This window comes from Lithobates pipiens, unplaced genomic scaffold, assembly GCF_037356315.1.
Source record: "Lithobates pipiens isolate NorthernLeopardFrog02 unplaced genomic scaffold, aLitPip1_a1.2 Scaffold_16, whole genome shotgun sequence".
In the NCBI taxonomy this organism is placed as follows: Eukaryota; Metazoa; Chordata; class Amphibia; order Anura; family Ranidae; genus Lithobates; species Lithobates pipiens.
In genome coordinates, this window is record NW_027507748.1 from 350,564,991 (window position 1) to 350,588,061 (window position 23,071).

The 23,071-nt window shown below is 43.9% G+C and overlaps 1 protein-coding gene across 1 annotated transcript in view; it reads left to right on the forward strand.

The window, feature by feature from the left end:
• MAN1C1 (mannosidase alpha class 1C member 1) overlaps positions 1–23,071 on the forward strand; it is a 160,655-nt gene that overhangs the window by 49,277 nt on the left and 88,307 nt on the right. Inside the window, exons 3-4 of the mRNA XM_077481894.1 lie at positions 14,551–14,647; positions 22,284–22,399. Coding sequence (XP_077338020.1) covers positions 14,551–14,647; positions 22,284–22,399 — 213 coding nt within the window. The remainder of the gene's footprint in view (positions 1–14,550; positions 14,648–22,283; positions 22,400–23,071) is intronic.

Sequence of the window (23,071 nt, forward strand, 5' to 3'; positions counted from 1 at the left end):
CCGGAAGGTGATAGACCTGGTCGAGGTGGCGAACAGGGAGGGAGTGTCGTCCCTGCTCCTGAGCTTGGACGCAGAAAAAGCATTTGATAGACTAGGTTGGCCCTTCCTGTTCGCCACCCTGACCCACATAGGGATGGAGGGACCTTTTTTGCGGGCCATACAACATCTTTACTCCAACCCGTCTTCTCAAGTGAAGACCCCCTTTGCCACCTCCTCGCCCTTTTCCATCTCCAGCGGTACGCGTCAGGGATGCCCGCTGTCACCCCTACTATTCGCCCTCTGTATTGAACCCCTGGCGGCGTCTATCAGGCGGAACCAGGCTATAAGAGGGGTTCCGGTGCGAGGCCAGGAGTTTAAGATCTCGCTATTTGCGGACGACCTAATTCTTACTCTTACCCAACCCAGGATATCCCTGCCCAACTTGCATATGGAGTTGGACCGTTACAGTGCGCTATCGGGTTACAAACTTAATGCGTCGAAGTCCGAAGCCCTCCCGATTAACATTCCACCGTTGGAGGTGGAACACCTACGATCCAACTTTCCCTACCACTGGGGGTCCACCTCCCTTCGATACCTGGGGGTAAACATCACCCCAACCTATACCTCCCTCTATCAGGCAAACTACCCATCCCTCTATGGAGATATTAGGCGTCTGTTGCTACAGTGGCGGAAGCACCAAATCTCTCTGCTTGGTAGAATAGCCTCTGTGAAGATGGCTATCCTCCCGAAACTCCTTTATCTTTTTCAGACCCTCCCCATTCCAGTCCCCTCCTCTCACCTGAAAAAATTGCAAAGGGACCTACTTCGATTTGTATGGAACTATAAAAGACACAGGATACCACGCTCGGTTATGACCGCCTCCAAATCGGATGGGGGGTTAGCGTTCCCGGACCTAGTCAGGTACTATCAGGCTGCCCAACTCCGCGCGGTCGCTTCTTGGACTACCCAGAGGCCTCACAATCGCTGGTCGGAAATTGAATCCCGGTGGTTGGCCCCTATACACCCTAATAGTATGCTCTGGAGTGCGGCGGCAGTGGTTCCCCAGTCCCAATTGTTGGGCCCCATGTCCCACCTGCAGAACCTATGGCGTAGGTCTTCCAAGGCGTTTGCCCTGACCTCGGCTAAATCACTCCTGACCTCTTTTATATCCAACCCTCGAGTGCCAGATAGCCTATCTCGCCAGATGCAACACCCCTGGTCCTCCCGGAACCTTTTCCATCTGAGATCTCTGGTGGATCCCAGATCTAGGAGACTACTGACTTACACTGAACTCCAATCCCGGTTTGACCTCCCCCGGCAGAGCTTCTATAGTTACTTACAAATCCGTCACTTTGCCCAGACCATCTCATCAGACCTCCGTTTCTCCCCGCCTACCATGTTTGAAATAGTTGTCTCAGCAGGTACGGCACAGAGGGGGATGATCTCGGATATTTATAAAATAATTAACGCCTTTCCTATGGGTCTTAATGGCAAACATGCATATATGCTTAAATGGGAGGAGGCTCTGGGTGAAGTGTAAAAGGAGGAGCAATGGCGGGTGATTTGGTCACAGGCATCCAAGAGCTCCATGTGTACGCTCTACCGGGAGAATGCATACAAAATATTGTTCTTCTGGTACATGACCCCGGATGTCCTGCACGCTATTTATCCTTCTACAACAGACCGGTGCTGGCGCTGTGTGGGGCATAAGGGCACTCTCTTGCATATATACTGGCAATGCCCTCGTATAATCCCTTTCTGGACGGAAGTCCGTACTCTCCTGGCCAGTGTCCTGGACCAACCCCTGGACTTGAACCCAAAGCACTTTTTACTGGGAGTCCCTTTCCCCAAACTGTCCAAATCCCTACAGAAATTATCCCGCCATATTTTGACCGCAGCGAGGTGTCTTGTTGCACTCCATTGGAAAAAAACGCACCCCCCTACCCCGGACGCATTATACGCCCGCATTAGAGACGTGGAGCTTATGGAGAGGATGACCGCCAGGATACAGGACCGGCTGGAAGCGCATGACGTAGTCTGGAATCCCTGGAATCTTAAGGGCGATCGACCCTGACAGGCAAGCGGAAGTTTTCGGATGACTACCCACCCCTACCCCCTCCTTTTCCTCTCTACCTTTCTTTCTATCCTTTGGTATCCCTTTCTTCTCTTTTTTTTCCTCTTTTTCCCTTCTTCCTTTCTCTTATACCCATCTCTCTTCCAAACCCCCCCCTGAGGGGGGGTGTTTGATCGGGTTAAAGTGTATTATAAGTATCTTACACTATTAGTCGACACCTGTATCCTCGGATTGCCACTCTTGACTGGCTGTTGAGTCTTGAGGATTGGTTTATTATTGGTTGGACTTTATCCCTGTCTTACATGTGTTGCAGAACATGCTGTCTGTGAATAGCTCTACCTGGCCTGGCTTGTACCTGCTCCAGGTGGCTATACTATGTAGGCCAATATGCTTTTATGGTATGTTCTCCCCTGTAATTTTTCTGTTCTCTTTCTTTCGCTCCCCCAATGCTGTACCGAAGTGTTTGACGTGTAATGTTTCACTTTAAACTAATAAAAAGTTATTTGACAAAAAAATTTAAGTTGTAAACTGAAAATTCTCACGCAAAGTGAACAGCCTATTTGACTTTGGTAAATCAACCTGACGGATTGATGAATTTGGAGGAACTTGAGTAGAGAGCCTGAACCTCAATCCTATTAAACACCTTTGGAAAAAACTGAAATGGTGATGGTGAGCCAGGTCTTCTTGCCCAACATTAGTACCTGACTTTTATAAATGTTCTCTCAGCTGAATGGTCACACATTCCCACAGCCACACTTCAAAATGTCTCACTCTATAACTACAAAATAGAAAAACACAACATTTCCACTCCCTGAAAACTTATTGCTAAACAGAATCCTGCAGACCATTATCATACACAAACCATATATCTTTCAAGGTCAATAGACTGTATTGATGAATGAACTGTAAAAAGTTAATTTATGATATATAATACATGGATGAGCAATTGCCATATATTGAGTTACAGCTTAATCAATTGATAAAGACAGCAGTACCCATTAATTTCCAATGGTTGGTCTACCATAATTCTTACCTCATGGCTACTAGCGGATCCCTGTAGTGCTTAATACTGTGTAAATACCTGCAATAATGTAATGAATTCCCAGACAGATATTAAACAAAACATAATTTGGTATATTTTTTTAAAATTAAAAGTATTTTTTTGTATTTTTAAATAACCTAGACTTTATTTTAGGTCCCCTATAAGGCATGGGCATGGGAGGTCAGTAATGTGAAAAAAATCTGGGATCTCTTGCCTAGCACAGTGCTTGTTAGTCTAGTGCTGTGCACATGGACACAGAAGGGGGGAGTACAGGCATAGTCTTATTTATGTTCGTCTGTTCCCTCCTTTTTTAAGTAGAAGTCTAATGGCAGGTTCTCTACTAAGCTGTATTGCATAGCACTGCACTGGAAGTCATGGATCTGGCTATGGTGTCTGGCAGGTGTAACTGGATCACAAAATTGTCCGAACTAATGTTTTCTAAGTGACCCTTCATACATAAGTATTTCAACTGTGCATTTACTGTTTGCCCAGAGATCAATTCAAATTCCCAAAACATAATTTCAGTCATTAGCACTAATGTCTTTTTATTTGTCAAATTATTTATGAAATATAAGAATTAAAGGGAAACATGGAAAATCCCTTTGGCAGTGTCTGCACATCAGGCAGTTGTGCAGTGTATTAGGAGGGAACTCTAGACTATGAGGTTTTACTGTCACCTACAGGAGAAAAAGACACTGGCAAAAAAAACTGTTGACCAGCATAGGGTAACCCTGCTCACAATCATCATCACTCAGTGTTGTAGCAAAGTAGTACCGATAGCATGAAAACAAAGGGAGGGGAAACATCTCCAAAAAAAGGATTACAATGGTTACAAAAAATCCTGTTTTCTGTCTCATCCATTGAGGGGCACAGGAATTCTGTGGGGGCATCCAAAAGCAGTCCAACAGAGGGGTGGGCAACATAGCAACACGGCTAACAGAAAAAGAACAGCAAAGTGGGGACTAGCTGCCTAAAGGACCTTATTCCACATGAATAGAGGACCAGGTGGTAGCGTTGCAAGCTAAAAAAAATCTCCATGTTGAAAACAGCAAGAGGCCCTCCCAGATCCAGTGCACCTTGACAGAAAATGGTGGAACCAATCTTTCAAACCATAAGTTTGGATGATGGTCTGCCAGAGAAACCTAGAGATGTTGGACCAAAAAGCTGGTGAACCCTTACAAGATTCATCTAGAATACAAAAAGAATCAGTCTTCCTGAAGAAGCAGTGGCCAAAAAATAGATACTCACAGCCCAAAACACATCTAGATGATGGAGGATTTTTTATTACAATGAACTAAAGGCAGATAGGGGGATGAGAGAACAATGTTCTCATTGAGATTAAAGGCAGAACTACCTTCACTAAAAGAAGTCCTAAACCTCAACACTACCTTGTACCTATGCAAAACCAAAAAAGGGTTTCTTGCAGGATAAGACCTCCATTTGGACAATCCCAAAGAAGATAGCTACAAGACATTGCGGGAAGTAGCCTAGCTGTTAGTCACATAGTTTGTAAGTTTGAATAAAGACACCAGTCTATCTAGTTCAACTTGTGTGGGTATGGGTGTGTGTACGAATTTATGTCAATAATAAAGCCTATATCCCTATATGTTGAAAACATTAAGATGCCCATCTAATAGTTTTTTTGACACTCCCTGCTGATACTAATATTTATGGAAGGGAGTTCCACATGCTTATCGCTCTGACAGTAAAGAACCCTCTATGCAGTTTAAGGTTAAACTGCTTCTCTTCCAGTTTCAATAACTGACTACATGTCTTCTTAAACTCCCTGCCACTGAAATTTTTTTTTTCCTATGCTATGATGTTAGCATCATAATAAACCCAGATTCAGAGATGTCCCCGACTCAACAAACCAAGGCTTTAAAAGCCATACCATTACAGCCAGCTGTTAAAAAGTATGTACTGTTCATCACTACTCATCTCAGAGATTCTCCAGGTGTCATTAAATGTCCTTACAGAGTAAGCAAGTATACAAGATAGGAACGTTCCCACAAGCTCCCACACATCCTGCTGAATTAGAGCTGTGTCATCAAGTTGCAGCTGAGAAAGCTGAGGGGGGGTCTAACACCAAAGGATGCACCAGCCAAGTACATTATCCCACAATATTTCTTTATTAGGAAATTGTCATAAAATGTCCGTACAAACGTGTACATAAAGAACAGTCATTAAGCTACTCATCTTTAGCTCTACAATCCTAGACACAGTGCATTCCAGAGTTCAGGGGGACCCGGTGGGGGTCCAAACCGGCTGAAGGTAAAGAAGAAGGTGCTACTTTCGAAAATCATCAGCCAGTTTGGACCCTGGCAGGGTCCCCCCAAATTCTAGAGCGCACTGTGTCTAGGACTGTAGAGCTACGGACGAGTGTAGCTCGATGAGCGTTCTTTAATCACACGTTTGTGAGTACATTTTATGACAATTTCCTAAAAGATAAATATTGTGGAATAATGCACTAGAATGGTGCGCTCTTTTGTGTCTGTTCCTCATAGTGGCTTCAGAAGACCCCCAGTCCTGGAGGGCAGCATAGATTGAAGTGTATACCCCTGATGTGAATAAATCTCCAATAACTGCACCAGGCTATCACATTAATGCGCAGATGGCATCTTCTATGATATTTGGCAAGAAAAATTATTATCGTTATATGCGATTTATAAAGCGTCAACAGTTTGTGCAGGTGCTTTACAATATTAGAATAAAACTGAAACAATTCCCCCTGTATAACCCAATCAAAATGAAAGAAGAGGAATTCCTCATGTAGACAACTTGCAAAGTGCATACAGTATGTGCAAGCTAGGAAAGAAAATAAGCATTTATTTTCCACAAAACAGCTAATCAGCTACAAATTGCTTCTGCAGCAAATGTCAACCCAGCATAAGCCTGTTAATCACTCACAATAGTTTTGCAGAGATGGAGACAAGAAAATGGTCTCCACTCTGGACCAATAACTCCGTAAGGATTACACACTAGAGACTTGTGTGACATGGAATGCAGACAATAGTCACTGCAGATTGCAAGACTGTTGCAGAGAACACCAGCATAGATAATAAACTGGGAACCTGAGCTGCTTGCTAAATGGGGAGTGGTTCTATATCCAGCCTAAATCTACCAGTATCCTTAGATGACTGGAGAAACTTGCAGAAGTTCAGGACTATCGCAGACAGACTACCAGTATAAAATGAGAGACATCCATTATTTAATATATTTTTAATAAATATCAAAATATGTTGATAGTAGCATATTTTTCTAACAAACAGAGAACAGCTGAGCTGAATAAAGCACCTCCACTCTCATGGAGGACACAAGCTAAAAACTGGGGCATGGGAGTTGAAGGCAGGGCAGCTGATAGGGCAGTACAACCAGCCCTGTTGTACCGGGCCTGGCCAGCAGGGGGGCCCCAGCAGCTTTTAACTTCTAGCTAAAAAAAAAAGAAAAAAAAAAAAGAAAGCTAAATAACTATATTAACCCGCACCCACTTGATTACTAAGGTATATAAGGAATATATATTAATTTCCTGGGCCCCATCAGGTTACCAGAGGGGCCCACCCAGGAGGAGAAAGCAGAAGAGGGACTTTTTTTTTCCATTTTCGGGTGCAGGGATACAATTATATGCTACTCTCAGTATACCTGCACAAACTAAAGTTCTGCCTGCTCACTGTGTGACTCTCCGGCGGATGGATATTACTGTTATACGGCACCCTTCATTCAGTAAGTGCTGCAGCTTGAGGGATTTATCACTGAGGCGGCTGAGACAGACAGAGCAGCAGGAGTAATCTGGTCTGATGAAGAAGCTGTAGCTTCGAAATGCATTACCATTCCTTGCCACTGTGAATAATCACACTTCCTGTTCCTGTGAAGTCACGACCAGCTGCTTCTTGTTTCCTGCCTCCTGGTTCCCAGCATTCTCTAGATCCCTGTAAGATCACACCAGTGCCCCAGGCTGCAAAGGGAAGACATTTATGAGACTCCAGGACTGGCGATTTTCACTGCATACTGAACTCATCTAATTTAACCTGTGAGTTACTACTTGTTTTTATTAAATATATGATTTATACTGCACTCAGTCTGGCGCCCCTCTGTTCCCATTTCTACACAGAGCTCATCGCTTCACTCTAAGGGAGCTGCCTCCAGGTGCTAATCATACAAGATCTCGGATCATTTATGGACATTATGTTTTAAACAAATGTTTTAATATCATGTGTGCTTATTCACACACATTTTATGTATACCTATATTCCAGTTGTTATATAATTTTATGTTATCACCATATCTAGAGCCGCTGTTCACCCTTGTTTTTACAGTAATCTGGACAACGGCTGTGGTGCACAGGCAAGCAGTCCCCTGCACAGACACACACACTGACAGGTCACACTATTGTATAATGTGCAGTCCCCAGACTGTGTGTGCTCATGGTTATTATCATTATGATGATCAGGGCACAGTAGGTGCTGTATGGCTCTGTCAGGGTAACATGGCTGTGTGGTGCTGACTTTCCTGATAAATGGCTGTACTGTGTGTTACAGACTATAACTCAGCACAGCCATAACAAAGTCAGCACCACACAGTCATGTTACACTGACAGAGCCATACATCATGAGCACATAGTGAGATGCTACTTTTACACATGTGATGGGGGAAGGGACAGTAAAAACACACAGCCAAGCTGCATTTTTACCACCCCCAAACCACACCCCTTTAATAACCTTTCACCCAAGCTTTGCAATTAGGTCCTTTTTCATGCAGACCTGATTGAAAGCTCCATGTAGGTTTACAGGTATGAACTGACTTGTGTGCATTTAGATCCACCTTCCTCCGTGTCCATTCAGGTAGGAAAAAAAAAATTGGAAAAGAATATTCTTTTCTATTTTTCCAGACCTAAATGTGACAGATCAGAGGTAGCCTGATGTAAATGGACACAAGTCGGTGGTGTATGGGAACCCAAACTGAATGGGCACAGATGTCAAAACACTGACATCTCTACCATTCAGATGCAGTTATGAATGGTGGGGCGCTATAAATGTTATATGTTCCAGCTCCTGCCTCCAGACACCCCCCCCCCGCACCCTGACAGCGTAGAGCAAGGGGTGGGGTTGTGGACGGAGCCAGGGTGGGTTGTGGGCGGGGTCAAGGGGGCCCCCGTCAGGTAGGCTGTATGGGGCCCCATGATTTCTAACAGCGGCCCTGGTTGAAGGTACAGTCATCCCATGATGACTAACTTCTTTTTGTTGCTAGTGTCCATTTCTCCGGCAACAGTTTAGTCAGTCAGTTTAAGAATTGCTGTGTGCCTCTCAGGGAAGAAAATAAATCCATTTTACATATTAGTATATCCTAGAGGTCACGTGAATGTAAATCTTGTTTGCCAATTAAATGTAATGCTTTATCACAGGGGTCTCCAAACTTTCTAAACAAAGGACTGGTTTACTGTCCTTCAGACTTTAGGGGCACCAGACTGTGGCCATTGGGAGTAAAAAGTTTCCTGGCATCATGGGAGTAAACAATCCATGTTTGGTATTAGGGAGAGGAAGAGCGCCCTGTCGTTGGTGTCAGTAGGAGAAACAGTGCCCCATCACCGGTATCAGTTGGACGAATAGTGCCCCATCTTTGGTGTCAGTATGAGGAATAGAGCCCCATCATTGGTATCAGTAGAAGGAATAGTGTCCTATCTTTGGTGTCTGTGGGAGAATTAGTGCCCCTTCATTGGCATCAGTGGGATGAATAGTGTCCCATCTTTGGTATCAGTGGGAGGAATAGTGCCCCATCACTGGTATCAGTGGGAGGAATAGTGCCCCATCAATAGTGTCAGTAGGTGAAATAGTGCCCCATCATTGGTATGAGTGGGAGAAATAGTGTCCCATCTTTTGTGTCAGTGGGAGAAATAGTGCCCCATTATTGGTATCAGTGGGAGGAATTCTGTCTCATCTTTGGTGTAAGTGGGAGGAATAGTTCACCATCACTGGTATCAGTGGGAGGAATAGTGCTCCATCATTTGTATCAATGGGAATAATAGTGACACATTATTGGTGTCAGTTTGAGGAAAGGTACTCCATCATTGTTGTCAATGGGAGAAATAGTGCCCTGTTGTTGATGTCACCACCAGAATTTAACGCCTTATTGTTGGTGTTAATGGGAGGAATAGTGTCCAGTATCAGTGGGAGGAGAAGTGCCCCAAGGGCCGGATAAATGCAAGCAAATGAGCGCAGTTTGAAGACCACTGCTTTGTCACAATCTAAATACAGAACGTTAAGCTAGTAGAGCTCATTTTTTTAGTGTCTTTATTATTTCAGCAACTGATCTGAAGCTGCAAATCTTTGTTTGGGCTGGAGCATTTGTCACTATGATCAATGATCAACTGTATTTCTTGTGCAGTCTAATAGAGGCTTCGTTTTGACGAGCACTATTGAAACCATGTGGGTGGATAAATCTTTAGAGAGATATTGCAAACACATATTAATTATGCAAACACATTGAGATTTTGCGGTTACATGCCGACAGACATCTTTTAAGCTGAAATTACTGGCACAATTTTATAAAAATACCGTACATTTACATATAAATGTAACCACTTTATTCTTAGCACCTAAAATGTATTAATACTTTTGCAGTCATATTTGCGAAAACCCTGCCAAATGTTTGGTATGTGTTCTCATTTACACCCCTTACCTAAAAAAAACTGTAAAAAAATATTTCTGACGTTTTAGGTGTTTCTTAGGGAAAGGTGCTATGGCGTGCTACAAACAAAGCTCACCAGCCCCATTATAAACAAGAACCAAGTAGGATTTTTCAGTGCTGGAGTTATCAGAAACAAAAAAACATTTAAAATGATAAACAGCAATTAAAGGGGGTTTTTAACATAAAAATAGCAAACATGCTTATACTTACCTGCTCTGTGCAATCATTTTGCACAGAGCAGCCCCAATCCTCTTCATTGGGTGCCCCCACAGAAAGCTGCTTTCCCTGGCAACACTCCCGAGTCCCGATGTTGCATTCATTGACACAGACAGCAGGACTCAGCCCCGTCCCTGCTCCCGTGTCACTGGATTTGATTGACAGCACCGGGGCCAATGACTCCTGCTGCTATCAATCTGTCCAATGAAGAGAGAGCCAGCAGCTGGAGCCACTGGGCTCATGCACATCGCTGGATCAGATCGGGCTCAGGTAAGAAAAAGGGGGTGGGGGGGTCTGGGGAGGAGCTGCAGCACAGAAGATTTTTCACCTTAATGCATAGAATGCATTAAGGTGAAAAACCTTGAGGCTTTACAACCACTTTAATCATTTTTTTTTGTTATTCTATGTGAATGAGAGCATGATTAACAAGTATTAAGTTGTTGGTGTTCTTCCAAATCGACTGAAAAGGTATAATTACAATTTAAACCTACATGCAGCCTGCTAGTTTTGGACATGTGCCTTATTATTGATGTTTTGTTTGGCAGTCAACCTAGCCAATCGTGATAATTATTTTTGGGGACAGATAGTATTTTCTTTTGATGCCATACCTTAAATGTTAGTCTATAGTTTTTTGGAAACAAGAGACAAAATTTTGAAAATTTTGAAAAAGAACAATTTTCTAATTAATTTGACCACATAAAAATAGAAAAGATGAGGCACAGTGGATTTTTTTGAAATAAATGTTTTAATTTTTCTGGAATCAAACAATACCACTCTTGCCTGTATTGTTCAGGTTATGGGCAAAATAAATGTAGAAGCAATGGTGTATTATTCAATCTTATTTATTAAGCTTTTTTCTCACACTATGACAGGACACAAAAGGCCCTACTTTTGAAAATATGTTGAAAGACCCCAAAGACTGCACCATTTTGAACAGCAAATAGTCTTAGATCAGGGATTCTCCACCAGGGTTCCTTCAAAGGTTGCCAGGGGTTCCTTCAGCGTTGGGCAATTTCTGCTTCTCAGATAAGTTCCCACCGACACCATTGATCTTTTTAGCCATCTATAAGGAAGTAATTCTTCCCACTGACCACAAATGTAAGGACCATTCTTCCCACTGACCATCACACTATTGTATGAGTTTCAGATCTCTAATTTTTAGCAGGGGTTCCCCGAGACCAGAGAACTATTTCAAGGGTTCCTCTGTGTTGAAAGGTTTGAGAAAGGCTGTGTTAGATCGTGAACATTTTGAGTATTTGTAATTAATGGTTTTATATTAGGGTGACTTGAAATCAAAGCAAAAACATAACGTAGAAATGTAGCTACTAGTTGTATTTTTTTTTTTGTTTATGTATATAAGTAGTTAGTAAAAATATGTCATTATAGTCCTCATCTTCTGGCCAAATGGTAAGAGGCTGAGGAAGAGGAAGTGCTCCTCGAAAACATATTTACACACTATGGCTTTGGAGCTTCACATCTCTCCCTTCCCTCTTGTAGTTTACCTTAAAGTATTATATATCGTTTTTTTCTGGACAGATAGGGCTTAAATATGTAGGGTATTTGAATACGTATAACTTTATTTCGTATTTTTTATTGGGAATAAATAGTAAAACATTTAAAATGACATCTTTCCCAAACTACCATTTAAGTAATTTGTGCATCCTCATAAATGTATCCCAAAATATAACCAACATAGCCTTTTAAATAAAATTTTATCACATTAGTGGGACTTTTATAACATAGAGGAATGGTATAGCACAAAGGAAGTGTAATGCCGCGTACACACGATCAAACAATCCAGAGTCCGCCGGACAATTCCCCCGTGTGTGGGCTCCGACGGACTTTCTTTACCCAAAAGTCCGGTGGACTAAGAAAGTAGTTTTGCACCAAAATAAGTCCGCCGGACTCGCAGTCCAGCGGACAATACAGCCATGTGTGTGCTAGTCTGCCGTACTTTTGAAATGAACGGACTTTTCCCACATGGAGAAAAAGAGTAAAAGAGCTAGAAGAATGCGTGGAGGCCCGGCAAGAAGAACCGAAGAGGGGGACAAGACCCCCGAAGAGGGGGACAAGACCTCCGAAGTCGGAAGAAGAGGGCAGCGAAGAAGAAGAAAGCCGGGCTCCTCCACTAGTAAAAGAGCTAGCAGAAGATAGCGGAGGAGTCTGGCGAGAAGACCCCTGAAGAAGACCCCTGAAGACGGAAGAAGACCCCCGGAGATGTGCAATAAACTATTTTCAACCCTTGTGTGTTGTTTTTTTCACAGGTGAATGGGTAGGGGTACATTGTTCCCCATACTCATTCACATAGGGTGGGGGGCTGGTATCCGGGGCCCCCTTATTAAAGGGGGCTCCTGGATTCCGATAAGCCCCCCAGCCCGCAGACCCTGACAACCAACGGCCAGGGTTGTCGGGAAGAGGCCCTTGTCCTCATTAACATGGGGACAAGGTGCTTTGGGGTGGGCCCCCCCTTCCCCAAAGCACCCCCTATGTTGAGGGCATGCGGCCTCGTACGGCTCAGGAGGGGGCGCTCGCCCGTCCCCACCCCCTTTCCTGTCCAGCCGGGTTGCGTGCTCAGTTAAGGGTCTCATATGGACCTAGGGGGGACCCCCCTGCAGTTTTTTCGGCGTAAGGCTTCCCCTTTAAGTCCATACCAGGTGACGGAGAGAGCGACGCTTCATTCGCTGGTCCTGGCTACCTGGAGCCACGCTCAAAATGAACGGACTTTCCACCGTGTGTGTGGGCAAGTCTGTTCATTTCAAAAGTACGGCGGATAGTCCGGCGGACTATGTCCGCCAGACCTTGTCCACCGGAAAAGTCCCGTGTGTGGGCAGGTTCGCTCGTTCGGACAGTCCGGCGGACTTTACGGCGGTTTGTCCGCCAGACTAAGTCCGCTGGATAGTCTGATCGTGTGTACGCGGCATAAATCTCCTAGACTTCCAAAGCATTTTTTCGTTTCGACAATGACATGGCACATTAAATCTTTTAGAGTTTTTTTTGTCATCCGTAACATATTATACATCATTTTTTTGGCACACATATTGCTTTAATTTGCTAGCAAATTTGGGCACAAATATTTTTATTTTATTGTGAAGAAAATAGTATTAAAGTAAAAAAAAAAATGTTTTTATATTCTTATAAATTTGCCAAAAAATGGAACAGTTTGCTGATTAAAATGATATCAAATTAGTATGACTTTTGTGCAATGTAGCGGAAAGGTAAAGCCTAAAGTGAACATGTTTGTTTTACTTTAGGGCAAAGGGGGAGATATTCTGTAGTCCACAAAGAGAAACCAGGTAGGACTAATAAAGGTGTTTGATATTTCAGTGCAGCATTGTCAGCTCACTACAGAACGTTGGAAGCTTACTGTATTTCTCACAGGATCAAACAGTTTTTTTTTCTTTTTACTTTTTTATCAGATATCTGTAGAAAAAACAAACAGGAGGGTGCAAATGCTTAGTGGATCATCAAAAACTTTTCTTACGGATAAACACATATGCCATTTTTATACTCTCAAAAATGATAGGCGTTTCAGGGGAAGATAGCTCAGAGGAAGGCATGCATCCCCTGAAATGTGTAAGCCTGCCAGCTGAGTGATGTATCAGGCCAGGGGCACTATCTTATCGCTGGACCTGACATTGATGTGTTATACCACTTGTTATCTATCACTTTTGGTGAGTATGTAATTGGCATATGTGTTTATGCTTCACCACTTAAAGACAAGAAGATTTTCCCCCTTAATGACCAGGCCATTTTTTGCATTTTCTGTTGAGATAATCCCAATAAGCATATATTGATAACCTAATGGCAGCGATCAGCAACTTATAGCAGGACTTCGATATTGCGGCGAACAAATCGGAACGCAGAGATCAGCGCACTGTCACTGTACTAATGACGCTGGCTGGGAAGGGGTGAACAGGGGCAATGAAAGTGGTAAATGTGTGCCTAGCTGGTGTTTTACTACTGTGGGGGAGGTGCTTGAACTAGGGGAAGGCATGGATCGTGTTCCTATTTTGCAGAGGCACAGGATCCATGCATGCTGTACTAACAGAACGGCAATCTGCCTTGTTTACATAGGCAGACCATCCTTCTGCCTCTGTACCGAAGTATTGGTGGGTGCCAGCGGACACACTATGTATGCTCACAGTGGGAGCGGTGCGACACACGATTCAGACCCGGAAGTGGAGGATCACATACTAGGTACGTGATCCGGCGCAGCAGAGCCACCTTGTCGCTGTATATGTAAGTTATTAAACATTAATAAATTTGAGAAGGGCTGCATCAGTGAAGTATTCAAGTTGAAGACTCACGAGTGACCCACAGTGATCACATAGTTGGCACTATTGAGATGTATAAACCTTTTTGTGCACTAGGGTGTTTTGTTTTGTTTTGATCAGATATAACGTAACACTTTCACCAGTATACTTAGAGTTTGTATTGCTAATTGCCATATAGATTATTAACTAACCCGCAGATACAGATATTGAATAATTTCTAAATATTCCAGTTAGAAATTACAAGGCAGCATGTTTAACATTTTCTTTATACATCTTTTTTACAGATGATGAAGTTTGCTTGGGACAGCTACAAGAAATATGCTTGGGGGGAAAATGAGCTGCGTCCTCTCACTAAAGATGGACATTTTGGAAGTTTGTTTGGTAAGCTTTATTCATTTTTAAAAACAACCAGTACTTTGTTGTGTCTGTATTCCCATCAGGACTTTTTGTAATATTTGCTGATAGAAGAATAGATACGATAAGAAGATTTATTGTTACTGTAAGTGCAAATTCACAATGACATTACATTACTACACCACACATTTTACCTATAAATACAATATCATCACCTACACATTTACCATTACAATTTAAATGAGCAAAAACATAAACATTTCTCCATTTTAAGAATACAGTTATAGATCTATAGCTGCAGTAGATAGTATAACAAAAATCTTTCCACATCATCTTCTGAAGTGAAACTAGCTCTTTGGTTAGCCTATTTTTTGGATACATTTAGGTGGATGTGAATAAAGCAATGGTATGCCTGCCTGACTGCACATTTATACAGCACGGTGCTTTATAAATGTGCATTGCACTCCACTGGCTTTGAGAGTCCAAATATGGTGGAATTCAAAATAAATTAAAGCCAAGTGATGTCATTGGCTTTTCTCCAATCATGGAGCTCTCAAATTATAGTGGCTACACATAATGGCTCACATATTATGAATGACCTATGTTTACTATGCAAAAATCTGGTCCTTTATGTACTTATACTTTTATTCTATCCAGGCATAAATAGTATTAAAAAATTGTGATAAATTGAATGTACACAATAATTAGGTCACATCTATCATGTGGCTAGAAGCAGCTTGCCCTATAGATGACATACTACACTGCAGCACAGTGGAGAAGAATGCTCTCAATGGGGCAATAATTAATTAGGACCAGAAGCCTTAAAGTATTACTAAACCCGCAACAGTAAATTCAGTCTGTATACGCAGTAAAGCATGCTTGTTATACTCACTGTAGGACCTAAGGGGTTGACCCTCCGCATTGTGTAAAAAGGCTGTTTGATCGTGTCTTCTCTGATCCTCTTCCAGTGTCTGCAACTCCTCTATGAAAATTATAAATGGAAGGAGTCAAGCTGCACATGCTCAGTTTGGTGTGTATCTCTAGAGAATTTTGTTTATTTTTGTTCTTTGGAGAGTGCATGTGATCAGCACAGGGCCAGTCAGCACTGCCCAGACAAAGGGTCAGGAGTCATGAAGTTTTATAGGACAGTGAGATCACAATGAAAACTCATCCTACCAGCTTTACCACATAGGGATAGAAGTCACAAGACTGCTATATACTGCTGATGAGAAAAGGTATTTAGCAGTTTATATTTACTAAAATAATTGCATTTCCATGTTCATTATACTGTGGGAGACAAGATATAGTGAAGGCAGGGTCCTGGGTTTAGTAACACTTTAAGGGCAATCCAGGGACATTTTCAAGTTTTTGCAATATTGAGCATTAAATCATGTACCACTTAACTAAGTGTTGAGTTTCCTGCCAATAAGCCATCTCGTCATTATCAGTGTCGTCATCAGCAAACTTCACAGGATATATGAACATACAGAAATAGAGAATAGTAGTATTATGCCGCGTACACATGATCGGAATTCCATTGGGAAAACCATCAGAGCTTTTTCCGACGGAATTCCGCTCAAGCTGTCTTACCTACACACGGTCACACCAAATTCTGATCATTTAGAATGCGGTGACGTACAACGGAACTAGAAAAAGGAAGTTCAATAGCCAGTGCCCAATGGCTTCCATCTTGTAGTTGAATCTGAGCATGCGTGATTTTTGGCATGTAGGAATTGCATGCACACGATTGTAATTTACGATAGAAAGGTTTTTCTGTAGGGAAAATTGAGAACGTGCTATAAATTTTTGGCTGCCGGGATTTGGACAGCTAAATTCCGATGGAGCATACACACGGTCGTATTTTCCAATGAAAAGCTCTCATCTGTCTTTTTCTTGCCGGAATTCCGATCGTGTGTACTCGGCATAAGACAGCTGATCATCTAGTCTCATAGTTTGTAGCCTATTTGTTAGGAAATCCATAATCCATGAGCACAGCATTTAACTTCCTCACTAATCTGATCCAAAGGCTTCAGTGCTTTCTGTGTTACTGATCACAAATACATTAAACCCATCTCCAGGCTGACTTTAATCCCCACCCCATATTGTGCGAATTAGTAGTTCTGAGATCAGTCTGACTTTCTAATCTGCATTCTTGTTCCAGGTCAGTACTCAATGCAGTGGCTCTGCATCCATAATGGCACACAGGCGCCGCCCCCTCTCTCCTGCCACCCCCTCTATCACCAATAGATTCATGCATGCATTGCATGAATCTATCTATGGCCGCCACTGCCACCCCCTACTCAGGCACCTGGCCTCTTTTTGGGCACAGGGCACCTGAATTACAGCAGCTGGGGATGTTTTTGAAGCACCTGATAAGAGCCATTGGCTCTAATAGGTGTCAAAAAAAGTTACCTGAGAGCGACATGCTGGCCGTTCGTAGGTCACTCAGCTGTGTTAGAAAAGCGAGTGAATATTCACTTTCCTAACACTAAACCGCCTCTCCACCAATTAGGTGCTCGGGTCTGTTACTTGTCACTTGATTGGCTGAAATAACAGGCGCTGCTATTGGACGCCTATCAGGAAGACAGGATGGGAGATGAGGATGGCAGGAGATGAACGAATAACCCAGCTCGTCGCTGTCATACACTGCCCCACCAAGACAGGGTAATGCCTGGCACACAGCAAGCAGATGGGGGGCACACTGGGGGCATTCAAAGGCACACTGGCAGCATTTAATGGGCACACTGGCAGCATTTAATGGGCACACTGGCAGCATATGATGGGCACACTGGTAGCATTTAATGGGCACACTGGCAGCATATGATGGGCACACTGGCAGCATTTGATGGGCACACTGGCAGCATTTGATGGGCACACTGGCCGCATTTGATGGGCACACTGGCAACGTTTGATGGCACAGAGGCAGCACTTGGCACAGTGGCAGCGTTTGATGGCACAGTGGCAGTGTTTAATGGGCACAGTGGCAACGTATGGCACAATGGCAGTTTTTGATGGCACAGTGGCAATGTTTGATGGTACAGTGGCAGCGTTTGAGGGCACAGTGGCAGTGTTTTAATTCACAGTGGCAGCATTTGATGGCACAGTGGTAGAGTTTGAGTGGCTGCAATTGATGATTTTTTTTCAAAGTTTTTTGAGCACCAGCCGCCACTGACTCAATGTATTGAAGCCACAGGTTAGGAATGACTCTCAGCACAGGTTTCCCGTAATTATAGGTGGCATATTACTGGAGCTAGGTGTGCTGGTTTGACTATATGAACCCCATTGTGTTTAATTGAATGACATTTTTAATTTTATAAAGTGTCTCTATTTGTATACATTTTCTGTATATACTTCATATGCCCTACTATATAAACTGAATCCTATATTAGATGAACTGGTGTTTTGAACCAGGCAAATGTAAAGTTGATATTTATTTGAGTGGCATATTTGAACATATTGTGTTATGTTTATAGTTGCAATGTTTTCGTCTAATTGTTCTTCACTCACATGTTTTGTGTTTCCGTTTATCTGTTTACTGAAATGTTTTCAAATACTGTAATGATCTTTTCTATAATATCTGTAATCAAGGTTTCGTTATTTTCCCTACAGCTCAATAATTTGAAATTAATGTACAATTTATAATGTTAAGCACTTTGAGCTCTGCAGTAAAAGAACGGGCCTCAACACGAGTCCAATTTATTTGTCTAAAGTACTGAAATTATTGTCATTACAGCAGTTAAAAATGAATTATAGTAAAAAAGAAAGGCAAAAAGCCTAAATAAAGTTTTATTTTTCTTTAAAAACAAAGATAAATAGAAGGAGGATTAGAGGAAAGTGGATTTAATGGTCTTCAACCTGTTTTAATACATACTGTAGCTCACAAGTTCTTGAGCCTACAGAACACCTACTTAAGGTAGGGTTGACACCTCATCCCTTTAAACCCGAACTCATATAATTACACCGGTTCTGGTGCTAATTTAATGAAGGTAATGCACCAAGTGAGTTTAATTACAACCGTAATCAGCCACACAACTTGTGTAATTAATATGTGTTTGGTTTTAAAGGGAAAAGGTAGCAACCCTAAGGCCGCGTACACACGGGCGGATTGTCTGCCCAACTAAGTTCGTCAGACAATCCGACAGACAGTCCGTTCAAACTTTTGAATGAACGGACTTGCCCACACACGGCACTTTTTGAGCGGACTAATACGGCGGACTAAGTCCGCCATACAATCTGCTCTACTTTTGAAATGAACGGACTCGCCCACACACGCGGAGGAAAGTCCGCTCATTTCGAGCACGTCTCCAGGTAGGCGGGGCCCGCGAAGGAGACGTCGCTGGTCCCGCCGCCTGGAATGGACTTAAAGGGGAACCCCAACGCCGGAAAAAATCGGCGTGGGGGTCCCCCCAAAGTTCACAACAGACCCTTGTCCGAGCACGCTACCCGGCCGGCCAGAAAAGGGGGGCGAGCGAGCGCCCCCCCCCCTCCTGAGCCGTACCAGGCCGCGTGCCCTCAACATGGGGGGTGCCTTGGGGAAGGGGGGCCGCGCGGCCCCCCCACCCCAGAGCACCTTGTCCCCATGTTGATGAGGACAAGGGCCTCTTCCCGACAACCCTGGCCGTTGGTTGTCGGGGTCTGCGGGCGGGGGGCTTATCGGAATCCGGGAGCCCCCTTTAATAAGGGGGCCCCCGGATACCGGCCCCCCACCCCATGTGAATGAGTATGGGGTACAATGTACCCCTACCCATTCACCTGTAAAATAAAAGTACCCAAAAAAAAACACAACACACGAGATAAAATATTTTATTGCACAGCTCCGGGGGTCTTCCGTCTTCGGGGGTCTTCTCGCCGGACTCCTCCGCTATCTTCTTGTAGCTCTTTTGCTAGCGGAGGAGTCCGGCTTTCTTCCTCCCCGCCGCCGGCCTCTTCTCCCGACTTCGGGGGTCTTGTCCCCCTCTTCGGTTCTTCTGCCGGGCCACCGCGCCTTCTTATAGCTCTTTTAGAGGCGGTGGCCCGGTCTTCTGTCGCCGCTGTCGCCACCGCCGCCTTCCGTTCTTCCGTTCGGAATTTCCGTAAGATTGTCCAAACTTGGTTTGAGTGGACAGTCCGCCCTTGTGTGTGCCAGTCCTCTGTACTTTCGAAATGAGCGGACTTTTCCCGCCCGGAGAAAAGTCCGCTCATTCCGAGCGCGTCTCCAGGTAGGCGGGGCCCGCGACGGAGACGTCGCGGGCCCCGCCGCCTGGTATGGACTTAAAGGGGAACCCCAACGCCAAAAAAAATCGGTGTGGGGGTGCCCCCAAGTCCACAACAGACCCTTGTCCGAGCACGCTACCCGGCCGGCCAGGAAAGGGGGGCGAGCAAACGCCCCCCCATCCTGAGCCGTACCAGGCCGCGTGCCCTCAACATGGGGGGTGCCTTGGGGAAGGGGGGGCTGCGCGGCCCCCCCACCCCAAAGCACCTTGTCCCCATGTTGATGAGGACAAGGGCCTCTTCCCGACAACCCTGGCCGTTGGTTGTCGGGGACAAGGTGCTTTGGGGTGGGGGGGCCGCGCGGCCCCCCTTCCTCAAGGCACCCCCCATGTTGAGGGCACGCGGCCTGGTACGGCTCAGGAGGGGGGGGGCGCTCGCTCGCCCCCTTTCCTGGCCTGCCGGGTAACGTGCTCGGACAAGGGTCTGTTGTGGACTTGGGGGGCACCCCCACTCCGATTTTTTTCGGCGTTGGGGTTCCCCTTTAAGTCCATACCAGGCGGCGGGGCCCGCGACGTCTCCGTCGCGTGCCCCGCCTACCTGGAGACGCGCTCGGAATGAGCGGACTTTTCTCCGGGCGGGAAAAGTCCGCTCATTTCGAAAGTACAGCGGACTGGCACACACACGGGCGGACTGTCCACTCAAACCAAGTTTGGACGGACAATCTTACGGAAATTCCGAAAGACTTAGTCCGCCAGACTGTCCGCTGAAAAAGTCCGCTGAAGCCCACACACGAGCGGACTGTCCGCTCAAATGTGTTTCGGCGGACTAAGTTGGGCAGACAGTCCGCCCGTGTGTACGCGGCCTAACTTAGGGTGACCATAGATTTGTAGAACAAAGGGTTTTCTGAGGTCTGGTTGGCTTGTTGAGATGATCACAACTTCCAGGAAATTATTTCTATATCGCCTACATAGACAATGGCCTAAGGTAGCAGGGTAACACATTCACATAATAAGTAGGTTTCAGACTGCCCTAGTCCCTGCAGAGTTTTTTGTATTTTTGGTGGGACATAGTGTACTCTGAGAACTAGGATACTGACAGTGTACGGTGACATTTTCCACTTCCATTTCAAGTCATTGGCACAAGGTGTACAGATGCAGAGTGGGCAAACTACTGTATTTCTTTCAGCCTCTCTACCCCTAGTCTCAGTGGAGGGGATTTACTAAAACTGGAGAGTGCAAAATCTGGTGCACCATTGCATCATAGCAAATCAGCTTCTAAATTCAGCTTGTTCAATAAAGCTTTGACAAAAAAAAATGTAAGCTGATTGGTTTCTATGCAGAGCTGCACCAGATTTTGCACTCTCCAGTTTTAGTAAATCAACCCTAGTGTGTCTTGTGTGACTACGATATCTGATCATGGTAATGTGATATTAAAGTGATATTAAAGTCTTGTTTTTTTTTTTTGTTTAAAAATAACAAACATGTCATACTTAACTGCTCTGTGGTTTTGCACAAAGCAGCCCAGATCCTCCTATTCTTAGGTCACTCGCCGGCGCTCTGGACCCCTCTACCTCCTGCCGAGTACCCCCACAGCAAGCAGCTTGCTATGGGGGCACTCGAGCCGAGCTGCAGCTGCCTGTGTCCCCACTGCTGTGTCTTAGCCAATGAGATTGGATTGAGATGGTGCTCAGATTAGTTTTAGGGGGGCTGAGGGAGGCTGCTGCACACAGAAGGTTTTTTTTTATCTTAATTCAAAGAATGCAGTAAGATGGAAAACCTTTTGACTTTTGAACCACATTAAGGCTAGCCAGTTGACTATGTTAAAGGGGTGGCTACACTTGATAATTTGTCTGGAGAAGAAGATAGTATAAATGTAACACTACTAGGACCTATGCATCAAAACCTCTCACCAAATCTCAGGATCTGAGTATGTGACATGCATACTCACTGTTGCATCCATTGATAAATTGGCTTTTTAATGCAGGAAATAAATCAAATGCTTTCTTTGCATTTCTTGGGCCAAGTATAACAAGCTTATTTTACAAAACTTTTACTTCAGCAAAAGTACAGCGAGTACACTCAAGTTAAAATGTAAAATAAACCTTGAGGTGCATACAGGGAGCATAGCTGATCTGTTCATTGCCTCCATTTTTTATCCAGGTATTGCTGTTGGGCATGAGTCCAACCCAGTCTCTCTTATTGGTAAACTGGTGATGTGAAAAACCCTGCTTATGATGCAGGGTAGCTATATACACCCACTTTCTTGATCCTTGCTGCTCCTCACATTTAGAAAGCTATGTAAAAATAACAATCAGTACATTTTCAACTGCATAAGTAAATGATTGGTCATCATCGGCACATTTCAAATGATGAATAATCATAGGTCTATGTTTAGTTTCAAGTTTCATTTTTAAACAAGATAAGATTGATCAATATGGGCCAGCACCTAACAAGCGAATCTCACTCCCAAACAGGTGGACTAAAAGGAGCTACAATTGTGGATGCTCTGGACACACTTTTTATTATGGATTTGAAGGAAGAATTCGAGAATGCTGAAATATGGATTGAAAATAGCCTAGATCTGAATGTGGTAAGACGATTTCTATGACTAAGTTTGAGTATCAGTTCTTCAAAAGTTTCCTAGCATATTCAAAGTTGAAGGAAACATATTTTTACTAACTATCAAAGTCAGTTAATCAAAAAAAGTTGGTATTATATAGCAAATAATTCTGTGGACATTCAGAGGTATAGGCAGGCATGAGACCAGTAATTCTGATTTATATACCTTTATTAAAGTTGGAGATGAATGAGTTCTAGCACAAAATTAAGTGCATTTGACACAATCCAACAGCCAAAACAAATATTGACTGCCCATCAAGACTCATAAGGAATTAAGAAGTGGGTGAATGGTGTCCAGTGTAACAGGATTGAACTTCTTTGCCTGAAAACTCCTTAGTGTGCCATAAAATGTTACACAATATGTCTATTAAAGCAGACCTTCATTGTAAATTAAAAAAATAATTTCCCCTGTTTTCTCTCTCCTTCCTCTCTCAAGTTTGGACATATTATTTTTTTACTTTAATATTACAGGCTTTTTGTGCCGTTCCAACACAGCACCTCCACCTTTCTCATCTAGGTTAAAATGATATTCACCCCCAACCCCCCCCCCCTCAAATTCTGTGCATGCAAAGATGTGATGCAGGGCTTCAGGTCCCACCAGCAGAGTCTTATGACACATCTGTACCCTGTGGGATTCCCAGGC